At 42.6% G+C, this 23006-nt stretch overlaps 1 protein-coding gene across 4 annotated transcripts; it reads left to right on the top strand.

Annotated features, from left to right (window-relative positions):
- Positions 1 to 2374: 2374 nt before the first annotated feature.
- Positions 2375 to 22567, top strand: sh3glb2b (SH3-domain GRB2-like endophilin B2b). Of its 4 annotated transcripts, XM_036529554.1 has the most exons (13): positions 2375 to 2520; positions 6302 to 6443; positions 7498 to 7509; positions 10512 to 10640; positions 11419 to 11552; positions 11713 to 11805; positions 14699 to 14761; positions 18422 to 18445; positions 19131 to 19220; positions 19538 to 19638; positions 20249 to 20263; positions 20634 to 20871; positions 21727 to 22567. In XM_036529554.1, the coding sequence occupies exons 1-13, from the start codon at positions 2458 to 2460 to the stop codon at positions 21832 to 21834; spliced, it is 1212 nt and encodes a 403-aa protein (XP_036385447.1). In that variant the 5' UTR covers positions 2375 to 2457; the 3' UTR covers positions 21835 to 22567. The 4 variants fall into 4 exon arrangements, with proteins under 4 accessions (XP_036385447.1, XP_036385448.1, XP_036385449.1 ...); XM_036529555.1 differs by lacking the exon at positions 7498 to 7509; XM_036529556.1 differs by lacking the exon at positions 20249 to 20263.
- Positions 22568 to 23006: the final 439 nt, after the last annotated feature.

The following is a 23006-nucleotide window of genomic DNA, read 5'->3' as shown; positions in this document are numbered from 1 at the left end:
CATTTAGTTCCCTGTCATCATTCCTCTGGTCAGTCTGCTCCAAAGAGGGCTCCTTGCACAGAATGAAGCCAACAAGATTGCATAGTTTGAAAGTGGAGTGGCAGAATATTTTTTCTGTAATCTGCTCCAGCACTAGTCTAATTTTACGGTTAGGATACTTCGCCACAGAGGATAAACTGTTAATGAGTTTCATATTACAACCACAATACTAAAGAAAACAAGCAACATAATATTCTAAATCAGGTGCTAAAGGTCTAGTCTTGGTGACAGGCTAAGCCTATTAACCATTTTGCCACACTGCTCAATGTTTCAGGTATTTGCACATGTACTGGACTGTAACACCAGCAATACTAGGCTCTGGTGTTACAGTGTGCTAATCTCTGCTGTATCTCTGTGCTTGTGTAACAAAGGAACACACTGAAGATTATAAAGAGCCATAAATCTGACCACATTGACGAATACAAATCCACAGTGATGCTCTGTGGTGTAGCTGACACAGCACATTGTCTTAACACTGAGTGACAAATCAAACAAGTAATGCACTCTTGACTGTTGCACAATAACCTTGGCACAGATCACTGTGACAGTAAGATTTTGTTCACGCTTTCTTTTAATGACTGTAGTCTGCAGCTGCCAGTACACACAACTCACACATTCTGTTCACACTTGACCAAGCTGTTTCACACCTGACACTGAACAGGTACAGTGACAACAACAACCCATCATTCCTATAATACACTACTTTTAAGCCTGATTCTGAAAAAAAAAAAAAAAAAAACAAACTCAAAACTCAAAAACTCTGATTTAGCATCATGGAGACTTCCGTGTAATGCCAAATTTTTTTAAATGTATGTACTGTGAGGGAGATTGGGAAGTCTAGTTGCATGGAGTAGACAAATTCTTGGCTGGTTGATTAGCCTGTAAGTTATTAGCACTTTGTGGCAGGAATTATCATGTATACATGTAGTGGAGTCCCATTAGATGTACTTTTTAATGAATGTGTAAATGCTGGCAGAATGATTCAAGCAAAAATACATTTGTGATACAAACAAAAGGAAAATTGCACACATCTATGGATCTATGGTTTGGACAAGTTATGTTTTATGGTAAAATAATTAGTCATTTTATTATTATTGTTAATAACAATGGCAACTACAATGATAATGACAGTGATAATGATAATAATAACAATAATAATAACAATATAGCTTCCTTTTTGTCCAATAAGTTATTCTTTGTAGAATTGATTGTAACACTTTGTCACTCCATGTTTCAATGTGAGTTGAACACATGGCAAACACCTGCAGGTGGATGTGCACTATCCAATATTATGGTGACTACACTGACTACCTTAATACTGATGAATATGATGTCACTAATAAAGGTTCTGAAGTTTGTGCTTTTGTATTCATGTTGTAGTAAGTAGTTCTTAACACTGACAGTAGAGGGAGCCAATGAATTGTCCAGTACTCACTATTGAGAATAGTGTCACAGCACTGTATTTTCTAGTTTGATAATAAAGCATTAAGATTAATCGCACGTAAATTACCGTGAGTTTTATTTTTCAACTGTTACACAGTAGTTACGCTGTAATTACAGTCTACACTACAGATTCTGTACTAAGGTGGCCATTTTAACATAACCCTAACCCTAACCTGTTTTTGGAGCGAAGAAAACAAAATCGGCAGGTGATGCTTTTCTTTTTTACCTTAAAGACACTTATGGTCATGGGCATTGTAAGCTTGAAAAGTGGTTCCAAGGAAAATCAATTAAATAAATGGGAGATTCTCTGACCTGCTTGAAAGTTACTCGACTTTATAAGGTTTAAGACCATTCTTTCCATATAGGCATAGTTATGACAACTCGTTACAACTGTTTTCTGTACATTCTACAAGTGAACCACAGCCATGTACAGTATGCTATTCAATGTGAGCTATTAATGTATTACTGATCTGTGCAGTTTTTTCGGAGCTTACCAAGTTTGGATAACTCAAATCTCGTGCCACTTGGTAAATGTAACGAACTCGTACCCCAACAGGGCAACAGTAATCGAGATTGCAGCTAACATTTTCTTTCTGAATGAAGTCCATTCTTAAAAACATACTTGTATTATTTTTGAACGCGATTTATGGACTGCAATACAAACCGCTCCAACTTGTTAATAATGTTGGATAAAACTAGTATACACCACCATCCATAATGCGTGATCTAACATTTTATTTTTCGTTAACCGTTTAGGGTCTTTTTGCGTCGGACAACAGTAGTATTTAAATTATTTAAAATCAAAACGTTCGGTTCGAGGGAGCCCCTTTAAAACTAGGCTGAGCAGCCGATTATCGAGAACTCGGACGACACGGATTAGTGCAGCTCTGCACACTTGGTTGCCGCTGCTGCGGGAAAGCAGACGCGCAAACAAGCCGATGTTACGGGGAATCCTTAGATGCATCCACTGACGCCATGGACTTTAACGTAAAAAAGCTAGCTTCAGATGCAGGAGTCTTCTTCACACGCGCGGTCCAGGTATCTATGACAATGATCTCAGTCCTGACTACAGTGATATTTTTGTGATGATGTTTTCTCCTAGATTGTGTTGGTTTATGCATTATTTAAATTGCTAGCCACATCGTGGCCGAGTGATGGATGCGAATTTACGCCCCTCTCATCTGCTAGTTTCATTCATTCTCTGCGCAAATTAATTACCAGCTTGGCATAACTAGCCAGCTAACGCGCCAGCACATCATATATCTATTTGTTTCCGTTCACTTTAGAATACGATATATGTTTTTATGTTTTATGTGTTTTTTTTTTTTTTTTGAGAAAGTCGTCAAATGTAAGCGTCTGTGGGATGGCCATCTAAGTCTCGATCTATTATTTATGGCTGTTCTCGATAGCGTCGAAGGATGCGTGTGACTCGGCGACTGTCGCCTAGAGACGCAGCTAGCCGGCCAGTCTGGTGCACTAGGGTTTCTTGTTACGAAGCCGTATCTAATTTTGCTCCCTAAAGTGTGCATGTGTACAACTATTGCGGTGTTACGTTGTGTAAATTCAGTAGCGCAGACATGTTTTCTTTATGAATTCGTTCATAGTTTGAAGCCATCTGAGAAGAGAGTATTTGAGCAAGTCAGCTACAAACTGTCTAGTTAGCGAGCAGGGAGATCATTTGCAAATAAGCTAGGTTTATTAAAAATGAATTACTTTGGTATCACATTTCGAAAGTATAACGCAAGCATACCTGAATTGCAAGTATTTTCTTTGTACAGAAATACAAACTGTTTTGAAATGTATTATTGAGAAGGGGCATACATTGCTTTTAAGAGGGAAATGGGATTTTACGTCGCTGAAAATGACCCTTTCTCGTTCTCGCACCGTAATTCGGAATAATGAAGCTGCAGGTGCGTGCCAGGCAGAGAGAACACGTAATGTGTAAATAAGCAGTAGTGTTCTTTTCAGATCACTCTGTGCTTGTGTGTCATTCTTTTTAAAGAAGGAAAATCCACTCAGGGCTTGTCCTTGTATAGGTACCTGAGCTAAAGATGGGGATCACATCATCTGATACCAAATCATTTACACCTTCACTTTATACCCACTGACCCCAGAACTGTGCTCTGAGATGTTCAGGTTTGGGAACTGATCACTGGACTGTATAAGATGTTAAAATTTTAAGTGTAGTGACGGTGCCCTGTGGGATGTTGGCCATTTTTAAGTCAGTAAATTAAAATGAGGAAAGTGCTTGTGAAGCATTTTTGTCATTGACACTGAGATGAGTTGCTCTTTTCAGTATTATTGTAGGATGGCAGTATAATGGGAGTGTTGCCAGGTGGCATGTTTACTCTGAGAATCCATTGGAAGCTGCTGCTACAAAGCCCAGGCGAATAACAATAATAGCAACGGAACTGTGGGATTTGGCCATTAGTCCTTGGAGGACTGTAAATGGGTTTCTGTGAAAGGAGCCAGGAGTAATCTCTCAGTGTAAAATAAACACTCTGAAAGCAATGGCGGCGGTCAGGTAGTGTGCAGCTCTCTGTGTTTGTCCTTGTGTTTGATTTTATTAATCCTGTGCTGTTCTAACTCTGCGTAGACCATTCACAGTATTCAGTAGCTGAATATGGACATTGAGGTGTTTCATCCTTCACCCTAGCTGGAGACATTCTCCTCGTTGTCTCTCTCAGGCTTTCTCTTGGGAGAGTTCTGATGGTGGCTCTTGAATCGTGGCATTCATCGCAGGACATTTAGCCAGTGTGCTGACTATGTCCTCAGCTTACCCACTACACCAGCTGTGGACTACCACACACAGTCACATCCACTGAACGTGCTGTCATAGTCCCCTAGGGGAAAGTGGAGGGAACGTGACATGCTGGGATTATTGGTGCACCTGTAATTATTTTTGTCTCCCCTGAACTTTTTTTTTTTTTTTTTGGGGGGGGGGGGGGGGGGGGTGTTCAGGATGACCCACTTTAATTCTCCAACCCTCTGCATAGAATATAATAGACTGGATTAGAATTTAATAGCACAGAAGTGGAAATTCTGTTGCTGTTGGCAGCAGAACCAATGTAAGTAAGAGCCTTTGTATCTCCATTCAGTGTTTAGTCTCAAGACAAAAAGAACAGGAGGTCCCCAGGTATCACATTTTCCTTTTTGGAAGAGGGTGAAAAACATGTGCGTGCGGGAAAAGTAAAACAATAATAACATTGTTAGCTGCCTGTTGGGGAGCACAGTTAGTGGGGGGTTTCCCTGTGCTTTGAGAACCACGTCCAGCACAGTAGTCAGTTGTTCCTCCAGCTGGGAGTGGCGGATTATATGTCTCTGAGATCACCAGTCAAAGAAGTGGTGAGGGACTTGGAACAGTGATCTGAACTGCAGGGTATTCCCAGGGGAAGTTGTTTGGAGAATGAGAGAGGCCCAGAATTCTCCAAAACATCTTTATTAAGTCCCTTTGGTTGAGGATCTCTTTATATTGTCTTGCCTGAGCTGGATCATCTTTTTTCCACTGTGCACTTTTTAAAAGGCTGCCATCACAGTAAATGTCTAGCAGTGTGTCAGCAGATTACGTGCGCTGTATATGTGCAATGCTGATACAGTGTGTGCGAGTGTATGTATATATGTGTGCAGGTTACGCATGCAGTACTTTACATTACATTACATTATTGGCATTTAGTAGACACCCTTATCCAGAGCCACTTACATAGATTAAAATTGTTTAGATGTTACCCATTTATACAGTTGGATATTTACTGAGGCAGTTCTGGGTTCAATACCTTGCCCAAGGGTACCTTGCCCACATGTCATGCCCTTTACCACTGTGCTAGACTGCCACCCCTCATGCTTGTTATGGAGTGCAGTGTGGGTGATACGCTGTGTAGGCACAGAAAAGAAAAAGATAAAGTGGTAGAAGCCTGGCAAAGATAAAGTAGTAAAGTAAAAACTGTAAAAACATTCTTTGCAAATGTGGGTTAAGCTCACTTGGCTGGCTGCCTATAATACACCTACTCTCTGGTTAGCAGACTGTCAGGATAATGGTGTGAGTGTGTTAGTCAGTTAGTGTGTGTGTGTGTGTGTCTCTGTGTGTGTTTGTGCTACAGGCAGTAGTCAGGCAATGCTTGCGTCTGTGGATGTGTGTAGGTGCCTACTTCTGTGAGCATGTTTGTATTTATATATGTCTATGTGTAGTGCATTCCCTGAAGATGCTGATATGTTGAAAAAGAAAGTGGCCCTTGTTAACTATGTAGATGTGAATGGTGTGTGTGTGTGTGTGGGTCAGTATGTGGATGAGGAACAGAGTCACTCTGGTAGGCTATGACCCCTGACCTCAGTGTTCTCTCTGCTCTTTAGGTTCTGACTGACATGTTTTTTTTTCTGAGTGGCACAGTGGAAATATGAGATATTATAGCCATTGTTTTTTTTTGGTTTACTGTTTCTTTTGAACCTGTAAACCAATATTGGTGTCAGTTCTTGTTGATAAGGAGAGAGAAGGAGAGAGAAAGAGAGAGTGTTCTGGCCTAAATATATGATTTAAAGGTAGTGGAAAAATCACATAAAATTATAATAAAAAAGGTGGAGGATCCTAGAAATAAATCTATGTATGTTACCCTTATGCCTGCTACTGAGGATGAAGTGTGTCTTCAGTTCCTCATTCATTGGGGTTTGGCACACCTCTCATACTCTGTTGTGACAAAACTCCCGATGTCTTGAAAGGATGGCCAACAGTGGACATAGACGGTAGTGAATACTTACAAAGACAGATTTCCACAGAGCGATCTCTCTCATCCGTCGTGGCTAAAGTGAAGTTGTCTCCTTCCTCAAGTTCACAGAGGAGAAGCTGGGCCAAGCTGAGAAGACAGAGCTGGATGCTCACCTGGAGAACTTGCTCGCTCGGGCCGACTGCACCAAGAACTGGACTGAAAAGATCTTCCGTCAGACAGAGGTTCTGCTGCAGCCCAATCCAAGTAAGGCTGGAGCCGAGTCTTATGCACTGGGCTGTGCTGATCTGTGCTGGGGTGGGGCTGCTTACTGTTCTTCACAACTTTTTCTAAAAGTGTATTCTTTTTCAACTAAGCTGTACATAAGATCCAGTTATTTTCAATGTAGATTCTCTGACCTGGACAGCACCTTATAAAGGCAAAATACATAAGCATCTGAGTACATCTGAGTCAAATGAGTCATATTACATCACTGTAAACCATCAGCAGTTAGAAAATGACAGACTGCATATGAACATCTGTCGATCCATTACACAGTGCTGTAATAAAAAGTGCTGTCATGAATACTGACATGCTACAACAGATCATCACCAGCTTTTACCTTTAAGCTGTGATTAATTTCTAGTCAAGATGACACTGTTCAGTCCTGACACACCAGGGACCCAACAATTGAATTCTGAAGAATTCCACCTTGCCAGTCCCTTGCTATTGCTTCAGATGAAATGCTTGCAGATGTCAACAGCTGTAGATAAAGACTTTAGATCCTTCATCCATCAATTCGGTTAATGATGGGAAATGGGGTGCTGTCAAAGTGTTCTGTGAATGTGATGAAGGAACTGAAAGCTCTAATTTTAGCTCATTCTCAAAAACTCACATGAATGTCAGAAGCAGACTCCATTATGATAAAAAAAAGGTTGTGACTGACATATGAATGAATAATCATTTCAAGCATTTGTTCAACTGAGCTTGCAGTTGAGGAAACAGCATGAAATTAGAATTAAACTCAAAATCTGAAAACAGTGGGGCTCATACTGCTATATATTAGCTATACTGCAGCTAAAAAATAGGGAATATGACAAATCTGACAAATATGACCTTTGAGCTAAAGTTTTTAATATGTTAAATGGAATTCAAACAAATGGAGGAATGTGTACTCTACATCTGAGCTGTCAAATTTGATCCCAGCAAGCTAGGTGTTGTTTGTCTGCGTGTTGGATTGTGGTTGTTGCACTCTGTTCTTACTGAGAGTAAAGAGCGTATGAGGCTCTAACCTCTGGCTCTCTGATCCTCCATGCTACAGTCGACCACACTGGTAAGTCCTTCTCTTCCTCATCCCTCCCTCCCCTCCTTAGACCCTGTTGTGGAACTGTTTTCTCATGTTCAGCTGGTGTGGCTGTGTTATCTGACAGGATGCAGCTAAGCAAGCGGGTAACAGGGGGGAGTTGATTTAGCGGGGAGGACTGCTCACCATTAAACCTGGTCTATGAGACTTACCTCAAATGGCCTATTCCTTATTGCACTGCATAGGGTAAACTGTTCCACCTTTTCCTGGTAAATGCTTTAGAGAGGAAGGGGAAGAAGTTACCTTGGCACCTTGGGACAGTTTTTACAGATGAGTACAGGGAACTGCACTGTCAGAAGAAAGACTCTGAAATCTACCTCTGATGTTGAACGCTCCCTTGGGCCTGAGAGAGGAGCTTCAGTGGTGTGGCATAGTAGTGGGTGGGCAGCCGGGGGTTGTAATTGAAAGGTTGTGGGTTCAAATCTGAAGTGGGGCATTGCTTCAGTACCCTTGAGAAAGCTGTGCAATGTGATCTGCTTCAGTGAGCACCCAGCTACATGGAGGAAAGTGTCAGATATAAACTGTGTGAACTGCCTATCAAATGGTACCTGTAAAGCTAATCATAGGAATAATGATGATAAGGCTAAATTGACCTGGCTTGTGTTGATCCCTCGGAATTGCACAGCAGCTATGTCACATGATCTCTCAGACCGATGGGACATTTGGGATTTGCAGAATTCCAATTTGGGGATGGAATTGGGGATGGGACAGGGGTGAAGAGGTGGAAGAGGTGGCAGATGTGTTCTGAGACAGCCAGGTATCAGCTGACACCTGCTCTGCTGTAGTCATTACAACCGCTTGATAGCCTATTCTGGCAGTAGTGGGTTATCAAAGATTGAGACTACCCCTCCCCTCCCCTCAACCCAGATCGACCTCTGACTTCATTATCAGTTCTGTCATCACCCAGGGCTTTGACTTGCTCATGTATGTGTTGAGGTCATAGAGAGCTTTATTGTCCCATGCTGTGACATCATCATTCCATGCTTTATGGTGTCCATCTGTGACAACATCATTTAGGGCCTTTTATATATCTTCTTTGTTTGTTCACTTTTGAAGTTAGTAACAGCCCTCAGTGGGGAGGGGTTTGTTCTTGTTTGTTTGTTTTCTCTCTGGAGAAATTGGAGAGAAAGCCAAACACTGCCCAATAGGTTTTTGCCTGTTTGCAGTGTGGTGTTTCAGCGCCCTGTTATATGGTCGGCTGTTGCTATGACTCCTCCTCCCCTGTCCTCTGAGTGTCAGCAATTGCTCTGGCGAGGGATTCATGGTGTTCCCAGCCTCCCGTGTCCTGTTCTGCCTCCTTTCTGAGCGGGCAGTGAGTGTGTGGTCTGCACTGAGCCCTGGTGGTGACCGTCACAGTGCCCCCTGCAGGCTGGCCTTTGTTCATTTGTAACTCCCAGTCGACCATGGAAGTTTCCCCAAGGCCTTTGTTCTGAACGTCACAGAGCCTAGAGCTTATTATTCACCGACCTCTATGGCTGAGACTTAGTTTGTTTCTGTGTGTGTGTGTGTGTGTGTGTGTGTGTGTGTATGTGTGTGTGTGTGTGTGTGATCGTGTGTGAGTGTGTGTGTGAGTGGGTGTGTGTGTGTGAATGAGTGTGAGTGTGTGTGTGTGTGTGTGTGTGTGTGTGATCGTGTGTGAGTGTGTGTGTGAGTGTGTGTGTGAGTGAGTGTGTGTGTGTGAATGAGTGTGAGTGTGTGTGTGTGTGTGTGTGTGTGTGTGTGTGTGTGTGTGTGTGTGTGTGTGTGTGTGTGTGTGATCGTGTGTGAGTGTGTGTGTGAATGAGTGTGAGTGTGTGTGTAAGTATGTTTGTGTGTGAATGAGTGTGTGTGACTGTGTGAGTGTTTCAGTGCCATGATTAGCAAAGCCAACTAGGCCCATAGTACATTGGCAGTCAATCAAATATGTGGCGCACACAAAGGCAAAACACTCCAGTCCACCTGAATCTTTGATTTGACAGTTTTGTCCTCCTCTCTTGCAATGAAATGCAAATTTAGGAGCTAAACCAGTGTGGGAGCCTTGTACTAGATTTGCATAAATTGTGTGGACTGTCAGTGTAACTGTGAAGAGTCTGTGCATCTGTGTGCTGTGGTGGGATGCCAGGCCTCCCCACACATCCCTGCATGATGATCTGCCAAGCCCAGCTGTACATGCCTGCGTTGGCGCTGTGGAGCTACTCTGGGAGTCATCTATGGTGGTCTTCTCATCTAGTACCCGCTCTCTGTGCCACCTTAGTGTCTTTGAGAGGCAAACATTCACGGGAGACTGTTCTGGTAGTATTCTGTACCTTAATTCAATCTTGAATTTAATTTCTTTAATGTAAACTGTTTTTCTTACTCTCCCCAGAGCATGTTCGGCAATAGCAGATAGTGTGCAATCCACATGCTGTATTTAAGTCACTAGAAGAAGAGCCAACTGCTTATTCAACTATTTACTGTAGGCTACAGTACATTGATCCAAGCTTCATTCATTTGCATGTTATGCAAAAACAAGACGCACTCAGTCTCAACATCAGAATTTTCTGTGCATTTTGGGACTGAAATTTGTCATGCACATTTGAAATGTTGCTCTACAATGTGGCTCTAATTTTCTGTTTTGATGGTTAAAGATAATAAAACCCCAATTCACCTCAGCTGTCGGGACTGGGGTTTTTAGTGACGAATGGCTAAAAGTGAAAAAGGCAAGTTCTAGTGGAAAATGCTGAAAACTTCTGGGACAGACCAGTACAAATCAATAAAAAAAGCTCTGTCTGTAAGAATGATCAACCATCAAGCCATCACTAGACAAATGTGACTCTGGGGGGTCATTTGTTCATGAATGGAGAGATCTCTACCCTCTTCCATATGCCATGTTGCCCGTCACAGACCTGTACAGAGAGTCACGTCACAGGCTGCAGTGGCTCTGGTCCTCTCTGTTTCACTATGGCCCTAAAATCCGGTGCTCTCTCCCTCTCTGACATGCCCCGTCTGCTTAGGTGCCCGGATCGAGGAGTTCTTCTATGAGAAGTTGGACAAGAAGGTCCCGTTAAGAACCACCAATGGCGAGCTTCTGGGTCAGTACATGCTGGATGCGGCCAAGGACTTTGGAGCAGGGACTCCCTATGGTAAGTGAGAATGGCGCTGCGAGAGTTCCGGTTCTGTCTCTGTTTGTGTTACTGAGTGCTGCGCAGCCCATGCAAAGGAAAGGGGGGCAGGTGAGCAGAGGTGTTCTGGAGTTGTCAGCATATGCTTTGGGGGGCACGCGGAGGGGTATGCGTTTCAGCCTTATGCCTTACGTTTCAGTGACTGATTTTCACATGAGAAGAAAGTAAAGGTATTTTTTTCCCTTTTGATCTTGGAGCAGGGGTTTCACGAATGCAGTAAGTGAAATGTATGTTGATATGATGCAACAGAGAAATTACATTATGAACCACACTCCATGGCCTCTTTGTGGGAAGATCCATAAAACTGTGTAGGAACTGTGCAGAACATTTTCTGAAATCCCAATTGACCACACTGATCAGTTCCTTCACTTAGCACCTTGAGTTTTTCCTGGAGGCTGGCCTTTATAATCAAAAATCATTTTTGTCTTGATCCCTGTGATTTTCCCTGGACTTCCTAAACACAGATGCACCCTTACCTTATATCTATGGGGTGGTGCCTGCTGTGAAGTTGGTGAATATGTTGGTGAATATTGTCTCACTCACGCTTTTGCAGCCTTGGAACTAAACAGGAGCTAAACAGCATATTTCCCCTCCACCCCTCCTTACCCAGCTCTTCCAGTATTTCTATGACAGGTTTGTGTGTCATTACTGTATAGACTGTGCTGTTAATTTCTTTTTTTCTGTTTGCCTTCTCTTGCATTTCCTGTTGTGTGTGTGTGTGTGTGTGTTTGTGCTACAGGCAGTACTCTGATCAAGGTGGGCGAGAGTCAAAGGAGGCTTGGGGGAGCAGAGCGGGAGTTTATGCAGTCCTCCGCCATAAGCTTCCTCACACCACTGCGCAACTTCCTGGAGGGAGACTGGAGGACCATCTCTGTGAGTCAGGGGTCAAAGGTCAGGGGTCAGGAGCTGAGAGTTAGAACTCTGCATTCTAATGTCTGCATCCTCCATGCTCCGACGTCTGATAGTACTGAACACCGATAAACATATATAAACAAAACAAACAAAATAAATGATTTTGTTTCTCCTTGTGCAGAAAGAGAGACGTCTCCTGGAGAACCGGCGTCTGGACCTAGATGTGTGTAAGGCCCGTTTAAAGAAGGCCAAGGTGGCCGAGGCCAAAGCTGCGGTGAGCCTCCTGTATCTCTTCCTCTTTCTCTATCTCTTCCTCTCCCTCTGTCTCATTGTTGGGCTTGTTTTGAACCCTGTGATAGAACCTTCCCTTGAGCATATAACACCTGGAGGATGATAGTTCTGCATTTTAATTAAGTTAGTTTATGCCTTTTAGATACCCAGAATCCACACAACTCATGGGCCTGAAAAACAGCTACATCTGAAGATGATTTCTCAACAATACTCCTTGCTGGGCTATTGATAATGTAGTTAGGCAGCAGTGAGGTGCTTGAATGTGCTGTCTTTTCAGAGAGAAAAGGACTGGGAGGCAGTCCCAGTATGCATTTAAGGCTTTTGTGATACAATTTATGGTTTCCTCATCTGGTTGGATAGAACAGTTTTTAAAATCTTGTTGGTGTCTTCTTGATTCTTTCATGTTTTGTCATTTTCCCTGTAATTCCAGTAATTATTGTAATTATGAGATATTTGTTGTTTGTAATGAAGCCGTTTGACCCCAGTCTTAAATGGGTTTAGATGGGGTTCAATGGCATTTTACCAAGGTGGCCATTATGAGAGGTTGTCTTTAACAGAAGACTGATGAAAGCCAACTAGAATAAAAGACAAAGACTTTTAACATAGGGCGCTGTTCTTCAGAAGCTGTGTTTACTCTGGCAGGTTTCATTCCCAAACTTTGGGCTTAGTCCTTCATGACATTCTCACTTGCTGCTGGCTTGGTACTAACATGTCTCTCTGTTGTCATTTGTGCAGTGTGAAGGAGATGTGAGTATTGATCTGTGCCTTATCTTGTTGTGACCCTGGTGTAATTATTTTTTTCTAACATGTTTTCTTCCTTTTGATTTGATTTTGGTGATCTAGGCAGTCTCCTTGCCTTCTGCCTAGTTTCAAAAGCTATTTCTGGCATTTCACAAACCTGAAGTCAAACCACTCTGGCTTCCAAGTGAATCTTTCAGTTTATATGACAGTATGAATCATTTAGTTGGAACTTGGATGGTTTGGGGTGTGTACATTTTCTTAGGAATGGTACATTGGAACAGCATGTGCTATACAGCAGAAATCCAGGGTGCCATAACATCAGGAACCTGTATTTTTTGGAATGGATGAATGTCAGTTCCATGGAAACAATGGAATGACCCTGGTTCCCCTCAGACTGTTATGATGGAGGAAAATACTCTGATATCAATAGAATATAGTTTACGACCAGAGAAGAGTAAGTCTTTGTACCTGTATTGCATTCTTGCAAGCTGACTGAAGTTCTGTTTGCTACAAGCCGTTTTTAGCTTGTCTCAGAAAGCCTGGGTGAGCTGTGTCAGTCTGAAACAGTCACGGATACAGCAGATAATGAGGCATTGAGGCCTGCCTTTCAAAGAACCACAGATCCTGGATTCAGAAAGGAAATAATTGCTCCATTATGCTATGCCTCAGTTCCATTACTGATGCTTGGATAAGAATGAAAATGGCATTTGATCATAGTGACTGTGATTTCTCGCTTTATTTTTCAGTTGGCTCTCATCTGTAAGGTTCAAAGGTTAGATTGGATTCTGTCTGTTACTATAGTCCAGTGCAGAGCTAACTGAACCAAGCTGAGGCCAGTTCCACAAGATTTTTGTAACTTATTAAATTAAAATGTTAAAATATGAGGATGGAGATCAATGGAAGTTCTTCCTCTTTTTAGATGGGATTTGAATCTGACCTTTAAATCATGCATGACCACTGCCAGCTCAAAACAAACAACAAATTTTTTGCTTTCAAATTTTTCTCTCTTGACATATATATATATATATATATATATATATATATATATATATATATATATATAATTTTATATAATTTTTAATAAGCTCTTTGAAAAAAATCCTACTGCTGGTTTGGAGTGGCAGACATGTGTTTGTCGAGAGATACCCCATGTATGGGGAAAAACCCCAAATGAAACAGTGGCATAGAGTAGGAGACATAAGAGATATGGTCCATGTTTACTTGATCACTAACACCGCCAACACCATAAGGGGAATTCACAGACCCCCGGTGTAGGTGATAAAGAAACTTTGGCCTAATGACTGTGAGGGAAGGAGATACGAGTGAGAGGATGAGCAGATGTGTCCCTGCTTAATGGAGCTTCAGTGGCCTTGCTCCAATCACAACTCACTGCATTGCTGTCATGTAAACCTTGTGGTGGTCTTTTGGCCTTGCCCCCCTCCAGGGCTAGCCCACTCATTGTCATCAGTCAGAGTACAGAGTGCCCTGTTGCAACCAGTGAAGACTGGTGGTGCCATTCATCACAGCTCACAGCATTTGGCTGGAGCCAAGAAAAAATGGCATGTCGTCGACTTTGTTTATTCTCCTTATCTTATGCCCACATGCTCACTTCTCTCTTGAGAAGGTCAACTGAATAGTATATACAGTAATGTAGTGCAGAGCAGTTTGAGATTAATTCACCCCATGTGGCCAACTGTATGGCCTTTTAGTAATACATAAATTCCAGTCAGCTAGGGGGAGTTTTAGGGGGAACTTGATGGACGTTTCCCTCACTGACACAAAGGTCCTGTTTTTGGGCATCATGCTGTGCAGGTTCATTGATCTCAAGAGTACGTGGATTAACTTGGCTTGGTGGCAGCAAATGAGAGTAAACATCCAGATGATTTCTGAACCTGTGGAACATCTGCAAATCTGCACAGCATGACACCCTTAAGTATGGCTGCACCATTCCACCCTGCCTGCACTGTGGCCATAGTTTGGCTGAGAGGTCAGAAGCCTCCAGCAGGTTTGTCTCTCTGTGGAACACAGCTGTGTGTTTGGCTGTACTGCTGTGTGTATTCTTCTTTCTGTTGAAGAGGTGTATGCTCTTTTGCTGCATGACTCTTTGTAATCCTTTGCTCCCACTCCACCTGTAGGCCACGCCTGATTTTCAAGAGACTAGGCCCCGAAATTATGTTCTGTCTGCCAGTGCATCTGCGGTAAGGAGTCTAAACACACACACACACACACACACACACACACACATTATAAATTAGATAGATTATAGATAGATACAGATTATATACATACAGTCAAATTGTACATATACACTGCTGAATCATATATTGCATAATTGTTTTACTACATGTACAGTAGTTGTGCTGTATTTTTATATATAGCCCATGAGGGCAAGTGATTGTGCATTTATGTGGCATTCTTTAGTGAAATATTCCAGTATGTGAAAAGTGATCCCCCTCTGTAATTTTGGATATTCTAAGGGGCACAAATTAATTCACATGTGTAATTAATTTGCCAGGTATATCACTGAACACAAAATAGTACATACTGTACACCCACCAAAGTGACAGCCACAAACAACCAAACTCCCCCAATTCCCCACCATGTTGCATGTTCCCATAAGGCCACCCTTGTGCCTTCCAGATCCCTGCATTGTCACTGTTGTGTCAGAGTGCCACAGTGGGGCTTCAACATTTTAAATGAGCTAGGGAGAGTTGGGTATGAGTAGGGGAGGGGGCATAGAGGGGAGATGCAGTCAAACCCAGGTCCAATCACATCCACCCTTTCTGGAGTCATCTACAATGCCTACAATGTGTCCCCCCCACCCCCCACCAACCTCCTCACTCCCCACCTTGCCCTATTCACACACAGCTCACCAGGTTCTGAGATTTTGTAGATTCAGCCACGGGGGACCAAGCCAAGAGAAGAGTGGTCTGATAATGAGTCCGGAGATGTGACGTTTTAAAACCCCCTTGGAAATCTCATGTAGTCAATGATGTATTCATTCATTTAGAAGTTGATTAATACACACCTGCCCTATCCTGGATCCAAATGCCCCAAAAGCACCTCAGTTCTTTAGCTTGCTCCCTACACAGGCTGTAGAAGTGTTTAAAATGACACTACTAAAAAGAAGGCATGATGTCCTAAGAGAGACACTGCAAGTGCCCTCTAGTGGTCATGACAATTGCATATCCTTTTCCCACTTTATTTAAAGCTGACTTATCTTATTTGCTCAGCAGAGACCTTTATCTGGGACAACTGCACAGCCTATATTATCCATCTATACGGTTGGAACAATGGGATTTAGGCACTTTATGCAAGGCTGCAACATATGTCAACTATGTTACTGCAAATTTGAACCAGCAACCTTGTGGTTACTGGCTGAGTTCCTCACTATGCTATATGGCACTGCCACTTAGCAGCTGATCCTGGATCAGAATCAAGCCAATAAGTACATATTATAGGTGATTGTGGGAAGGTATTTTAATCAAATTTTGGCAGAAAGTATGTGGAGCACGAAGAGCAAGTTGTACCACCATTTTATTGTGAAGGGGAGTTTAACTGAGCATGCAGTGACCTCCTCCCTTTCTCTCACTCTGATATGATTCTAGAGGTGAACCTGTTTTCATGTGGCCTTATCACTGCTTAGGAGCCAACTGGTGGTATCTCAAGCCACCAACTGGGTTTTTATTTACATTCTCAGTTAAAAAGGAAGGATGCCATTTTTCTTATGAATAACAGGGAAGGGTATGCAATATCATGGTTTTTCTGTTTTGCTTTCATTTTTTCACTGTTGTTTTTTTCCTGTCTATTTTCCTTAAAGCATTAAAGGCTTAAAGATCTGAACTCAAGATTTTTTTGGGGATGTTTTTTTGCCTCATTGTGTTTTGACCCGATGGAGTTTTCTCTTAGTCACGGCAATGATAATCTCTGAAGGGGACTTCAGGATATTCAAAGGAATTCTTGTATGCACTCTTTGGCTGTGTTGTGTTGTGGTGTGCTGTGTTGAAATTATGTGTTAGTGTCAGTGGTTGTGTTGAGCCAATTGTCTTGCAGTTCTGTTGTCTGTGAAATTTTTTATAAACTCTGTCCTGATTTTCAGATAAATCAAGTATAGTCAATTAGGCATCACCAAAGTAGTACTTTGTGGAACAATCACAGCGTGGTAGATCTTTAGAAGAACCAAATGTTTGAAAACTGAAATCCTCCTAGATTTTTTTAACGGTGTGATGGGACAAAATTCATGTTCTTGTCTTCCCCAGCTGTGTTATAAGTTCTCATTCACTTCTATTTGGTGCATTACAGACATGGTGTAATTAAAAATGCACTTGCACTGCAACATTTTTTTCAGATTTCCTTTTCAGTTGTTTATCAGGAACAACTGATTGACCAGTGTTAATGTTTCCGGAACTCAATAGCTCTATTCTCCCCAGCAGTGCTCTCTCTGTGTTTCTGTGCTTGGCTCTTTTTCTGTTCAAAGTCAATGCAGAACTCTTGAATTCGGGGCCTGATTATGGTGATACCCGCTTCCCCCCCAGGGCGTGGCAGAGGGTGCTGCTGCAGTTCAAGAAGAGTCACCTCAATTAGGTTGTAACTGATGCTCTGCTGAGCAATGCTCCTGTCTTCTCTGGGCCTCAGTAGTGTTCCAGTGCCCCCACTTGCCATGCTATTGGACTCTCTGCTGTGTTTGGGGCAGAATCTTGTGACCTAGTCAGATTTTGTGTCATGCCGGAGGTTTCTTCTCACAGCGTGGCCCCTGACCTTACCCTTTGATGCAAGCAGCGATTCACTTTCTCTCAGTTGTCTTTCTCTGCTTTTTTAAATCTCTCTCTCTTTCACTCTGCTGTCTCTCTTTTGCCTCCCTCCACATCCCTGACTAGAATCTGCATTTAAAGCATTCATCTTGCACTTTCTCTGCTGACAGCACCGTGTCAGGGAAGATAATCTTATCTGTAGAAGTTTTACCTTCCAAACTGGTCAGATGCCTCATTTCTGTTCCTAGCAGCAGGGGATGGAATTTTCATAGAGACTTACTATAGAGACTTACTAGATCACTGAAAGCATTACATTTACATTTTGCCATTTCGTTATACACTTTTATACATGGCAACCCACAAAGAAGAAGAACAAAGTGCATCTAATGAAGTCACATAAAAAGTGGTTCATACAGCAAAAGAAGAAAGGCAAGCAAAAAGCCAAAAAGAGAAAGGGCTGAGGTGTTAGAAGTGCTGGTGTTAAGGGTATTGCAGAAAAAGAGCATCAGTAATCTCTTCTTCCTCTGTCGTGGACACTGCACATTTTCAGTAGTGTCCATACTGTAGCCTCTCTCTGATGCACAGTTTCCTCTTTTTATGGCTGTCTTCATTTCTGTCCAGCCCTGCTGCATTTGGAACAGGCTCCAACCAGCACAGCAGATCCATACAGAGCAATATGCTAAGTCAAGCTGGACCAGAACTCTCAGATTAACCGTTTCAGTGGTTCACCCTGTTGTCACTGTTCAGAGAGATTCTCGTCTGTCTGTTGCTACAATAACCAGTCTCTCTCATCGCCAGCCCTGAGGATTGTGGGATGGGGGGGGGGGTCCAAGCTAACCAGAGATCTTTATTCTTGCCCAGTGGGCTCAAAAACAGCCTGTTTCAGGGCCAGTGATAGAGGCAACAAAGCTGTAGCATTGGCTGTGATGTTTTGATGGTGGATAGTTGACGCACATCAATCCCCCCACACTTAAATAGGCACTGGGCAGGGAATGGAGAGGTTTCCTGGCCTGTATACATTGTGTGTGTGTGTGTGTGTGTGTGTGTGACTGATGGTCTGAGAATGTAGCTCTCACTTCCTCTCTTGTTGGCATGCTGCCTCCACAGCTCTGGAGTGAGGAGGTGGACAAAGTAAGTATCCTGAAAACAACTTCTTTAAAATTACACCCTTTCTCAATGGAATTACTGTCATGCGTTTGCATAGTGTTTGGTTGGATTGGCAAGAAATATTGAGATTTTATGCTCATACTTTTTGTTTTTTAATATTGTTTGAAACAGGGCAGTAAGGCTTTAGAAAAAGCCTTGACAAATGGATGATGGGACAGTTACAGCATCAGATTTCTGTTTTACACCATTTTGCTTATTTTCTTATTGAAATGCACGAGCTCTGCTTACAGGGATGTCATATAGTGTGTAATGAGCACTGGATTGAACTAATTCAGTCTTAAAGAAACCATTTAACTGGAGACAAAATCTTCAGTCGCAGTTCTTTACCAGAAGCCTCTCTGAGCCGACATGAAATATGTTGTCCTATCTGATGTCTCATTTTGGGTTTGGCCTCCTAAATTCTAGAGGGCCAAAAAGGGGGAGGGGGGGGGTGAGGGTTAATGTGTAAATGTGGGCAGTCTTTCTCTGACTCTATGTTAGTATCTCTATATGTCTGTCTGTTTCTGTGCATCTCTGTGTCTGTTTGTGCAGATGTATCCCACTGTAGGCGTGCTCATGGCACTGCTTGGCGATAAAGCTTCTGTGTCCCTCTGTAGGTGTACACTTGGTCAAAAGGCCACTGTGTCTCTTTCTTGTCGCCCCCCCCCAGGCTGAGCATGAGCTACGCGTGGCACAGACGGAGTTCGACCGCCAGGCCGAGGTGACACGGCTGCTGCTGGAGGGCATTAGCAGCACTCATGTGAGTCGCAAGTGAAAGCACACTGTACATATGCCGATATACTGTGCACATGTGACTGCGCGTTATGTTACATATACACATACGTATATACATACAGGATACATACATGTAAATACTATATGTATCCTGCATTCATGTTGTGTAAGGTTAGGAGTGTTGTGTTTGGGAATGTTCTTGAAGGCAAGGAGTGTTGTGTTTAGGATTTTTAAGAGTGCTTTTCTATGGGAGTGTCTCTGGAACGCCGGTACTGCTGTGTTTAAGAATTGTTTGGAAGGGTGGGACTGCTCTAATTGTCTCACCTGTGTCTTCCCTGACAGGTCCACCACCTGCGTTGCCTGCATGAGTTTGTGGAGGCGCAGGCCACCTACTATGCCCAGTGCCACCAGTACATGCAGGAGCTGCAGAAAGAGCTTAGCAGGTCAGCGGGATTTAACACTGCCACGTGCAGTGTTAAATGCAATGCATTTTGACAGGGATGGCATGAAATAGGCTAGGAAGAGAGCAGCATGGATTAAATCACCTGGAAAAGTAGTGTTAACAACAGTGATACACAGCACTGTATTTAAGTTATGCTTGTTCTTTAACAGAGGTGTCCTGCTGTGAAGTCTTACTGTGGATACTGTAACATAGTTGAGTCCTACAGCTGAGTGCAAGAAAACACACAATTCCTTTTGTGTGAATTGGTTGTGAGGAAAAAAAGGGGGATATTTCCCCTTGTTGCCATAATGGCAACCAAAGCTAAACTTTGAGAGGAAATTCACTTTGCCTTTTTGTGGATTATAGCCAGGCATTACGTTAATTGAAAATTAATGTAACAAACAACCACAGCATTATTAGATATTAATAGTCCTACTGATATGGGACATCTTGTTCAGTGTAGTTCTTGTATTCTCTGTGTGAGGTATCTGTATACAATAATTAAAGAACAATGGATGCAGGGGGAAGATGCTGGGATATGCCTAGATATGTCCTCACTGTGTCAAATGTAGCTCTTACTCTGTGTCTTCTTCTTCTCCCTGTGCTCTCAGTTCTAATGGTGATGTGTAAGTAGAGCTTTGTCCTGTCAGAATGGGAGAAATGGAAGTGGCAGTGCCCTGCTGTACACCATTACACATCATTAACAATCACTGTGTGTGGATTGCAGTGAGGGACTTCAGGGCAGTGGCACGTAGATCCAAGTCTGAGGTGTTCAGTAGCCTTTGCGTTCTGTGTGTGTCTGTGAATGTGTGTGCATGTTCATTTGTATGTCTGCATGGGTATACCTGTCTGAATGCGTATGGCATGTCTGTGTGCACGTGTGTCTGTGTGCATGTGTGTCTCCCTCATATTTAGTGTGTACATATGTCTATATCCTTATATGTGTGTGTGTCTTCCTGCAGTGTCTCTGTATTTTATCTCTCACTCTCTCTGCAGGTTCCCCAACACCTTCGCTGTGAACCCCCCCAGTCTGTCAGCTTTTTCTAGCACCTCCCCATCCACCTCTGCTGCCCCTGCCCCGCCGATGCTGTCCCCTGTCAGGCCGACACCCTGTCAGGCCGACACCCTGAAGATTGAAGAGGTGCACCCCCCTGCCGCAGGTACACGCAAGGCTAAGGTGCTGTACGACTACGATGCTGCAGATACCAGCGAGCTCTCTCTGCTGGCCGACGAGGTGAGAGCCCCTAAGCAAAGCCCCACACCCACACGTGAGGCATGACACACACGCTCCCATCAGACATCACCCTACATCCAGCACAGGACACACTGCACCAAACACACAGCGCTGTGGACACCAGTGAGCTCTGTCTGCTGGCAGGCATCATTGTGACAGGTTCATTGGCAGAGAGGAACATGCTGTTGCACCCTGTAGCGGGCAGTCTGTATCACCAGACTCTTGTGGCCAGAGAACAACATTGTCTCTTTCTGAAAAAGTGATTGCCTTTGACCTGTCAGTCACTGTCACTCATGTAGTTTGTGTAGTTTGAGGTTTATGGCTGGTTTTTTTTTTATTTCACTGTGTTAATGAGCGTGTAAATGTGCAATATAAACACAGTATTAGGAGAAATACTGGTTGGTGAAAGAATATAAATACCCAGATGACAGAGGCAACATTCTGAAACTTGAGGTTTACCCAAGTTCATATGTCAATACATAAGAAAGAAGTCCAGTATATGTAAGAAGTCCAGTACCTGTAGAATATATTATCCATGAGAAAGGCTCATGGGTTTATACGATATATATGTAGTTTATATATATATATACATATATATATATTTTACATTTACATTTATTCATTTGGCAGACGCTTTTATCCAAAGCGACTTACATAGGTTACAGTTCTTTACAATGTTATCCATTTATACAGCTGGATATTTACTGAGGCAACTGTGGGTTAAGTACCTTGCCCAAGGGTATAAAATATGTTATTATTATATTTATATATATGTTATATATATAAAATATGTTATTATATGCCATGTGTTGATTTGGAAAAGGGTGCTGATTTTTGTTCATGTTTGTATTCCAGCTCATCACAGTCTACACTGTGCCAGGGATGGACCCTGACTGGCTGATAGGGGAAAAGGGCAACCAGAAAGGAAAGGTGCCTGTTACCTACCTGGAGCTACTGAGCTAAGGAAGACAGATGGGCAGATGGACCGAGCGAAAAAACCTTGGACAGACTTATGGACCGACACCCACATGCACACATTCACACATGCAGATGCCATGTACATTTACATTCCCAAAGTCATACTTACTACACATGCAGGATCTGTGAGAAGTAAATGATAAAAAATTGGAAATCTGTATAGACTGTTGAAAACAGGGAACACTAAGAATCAAACTAGGAGCTGTGGTAACATATTTGTAGACCAAAATGCTCAGTGCTGTCTGGGATTTATCTTGTGACACTGACTCGCTGCAGCTGTTGTGCTCTGTGTAACCTTTCTGAAGTAGATTGAGTCACACAAAGGGTTGTGGTTTCTGAGTAGCTTCTCTTGTGTCTCAAGGACTTTCAGGAGTATTTGAGATGGAAGGAATGTTGCTGTTACGCTGGCTTTGATTCAATGCATTATCACGTGGTCAAGAAACCTCACCCTATCCTTAATATGAAACTTTTGATGTGGCTTCTTGCCCAATATGAAACCCTAGAAAAGACGATATCCTTGCTTTCCTCAAAGAAGACATTCAGTAAGTGCAATCACACACAGAGAGTAAGATCCACAAACGCTGCCACCATTGTACTAAATTCCGATCTACTCCCTTAAGGTGTAATTTGCTGACTGCATCACCAAAGGCTACTCAATTTTTTCCTCTCTGCTTTCAATGGCTGACATCTGCCTTGCCGGGATGCAGTTGCATGGGCAGTGGTGAGTTGAGCAAGTTCAAACCAATGCTGGTTTTGTTTGGGTCATAAATAACAATAACCATGTTCACTAAAAAAAATGATCTTACAGCTTACTGCTTAAATGCTTGGCTTCAGCTGAGGAAAGTTGTGAGAATCAGTAATTACATCTGTAAAATGAAATGTAAATTTCAGTCCTTCTGGATGTTTTATTTAAGATTGGTGTGTGTATATACATACAGTATAAGTGTATATAAATATATAACAAGTATGTATATTTTGTAGCTAATTTATTTTGGTGTGTCTCCACACATTTTGCTGTTCCTTTCAGGTCATCACTGAATTATTCATGCATACACTGAAATATTCCCTCTCTTTTTGTTGATGTTGTGGTTAGCACTGTTTATTTCCATCCTTTTGGGTTGGCATGGCCGTTTACATGTAGCATAAGAGGTGTTTTG

This window comes from Megalops cyprinoides, chromosome 5, assembly GCF_013368585.1.
Source record: "Megalops cyprinoides isolate fMegCyp1 chromosome 5, fMegCyp1.pri, whole genome shotgun sequence".
Taxonomy (NCBI): domain Eukaryota; kingdom Metazoa; phylum Chordata; class Actinopteri; order Elopiformes; family Megalopidae; genus Megalops; species Megalops cyprinoides.
The sequence above is the reverse complement of the archived record's forward strand: the minus strand, read 5'-3'. Positions and strand labels throughout refer to the sequence as shown.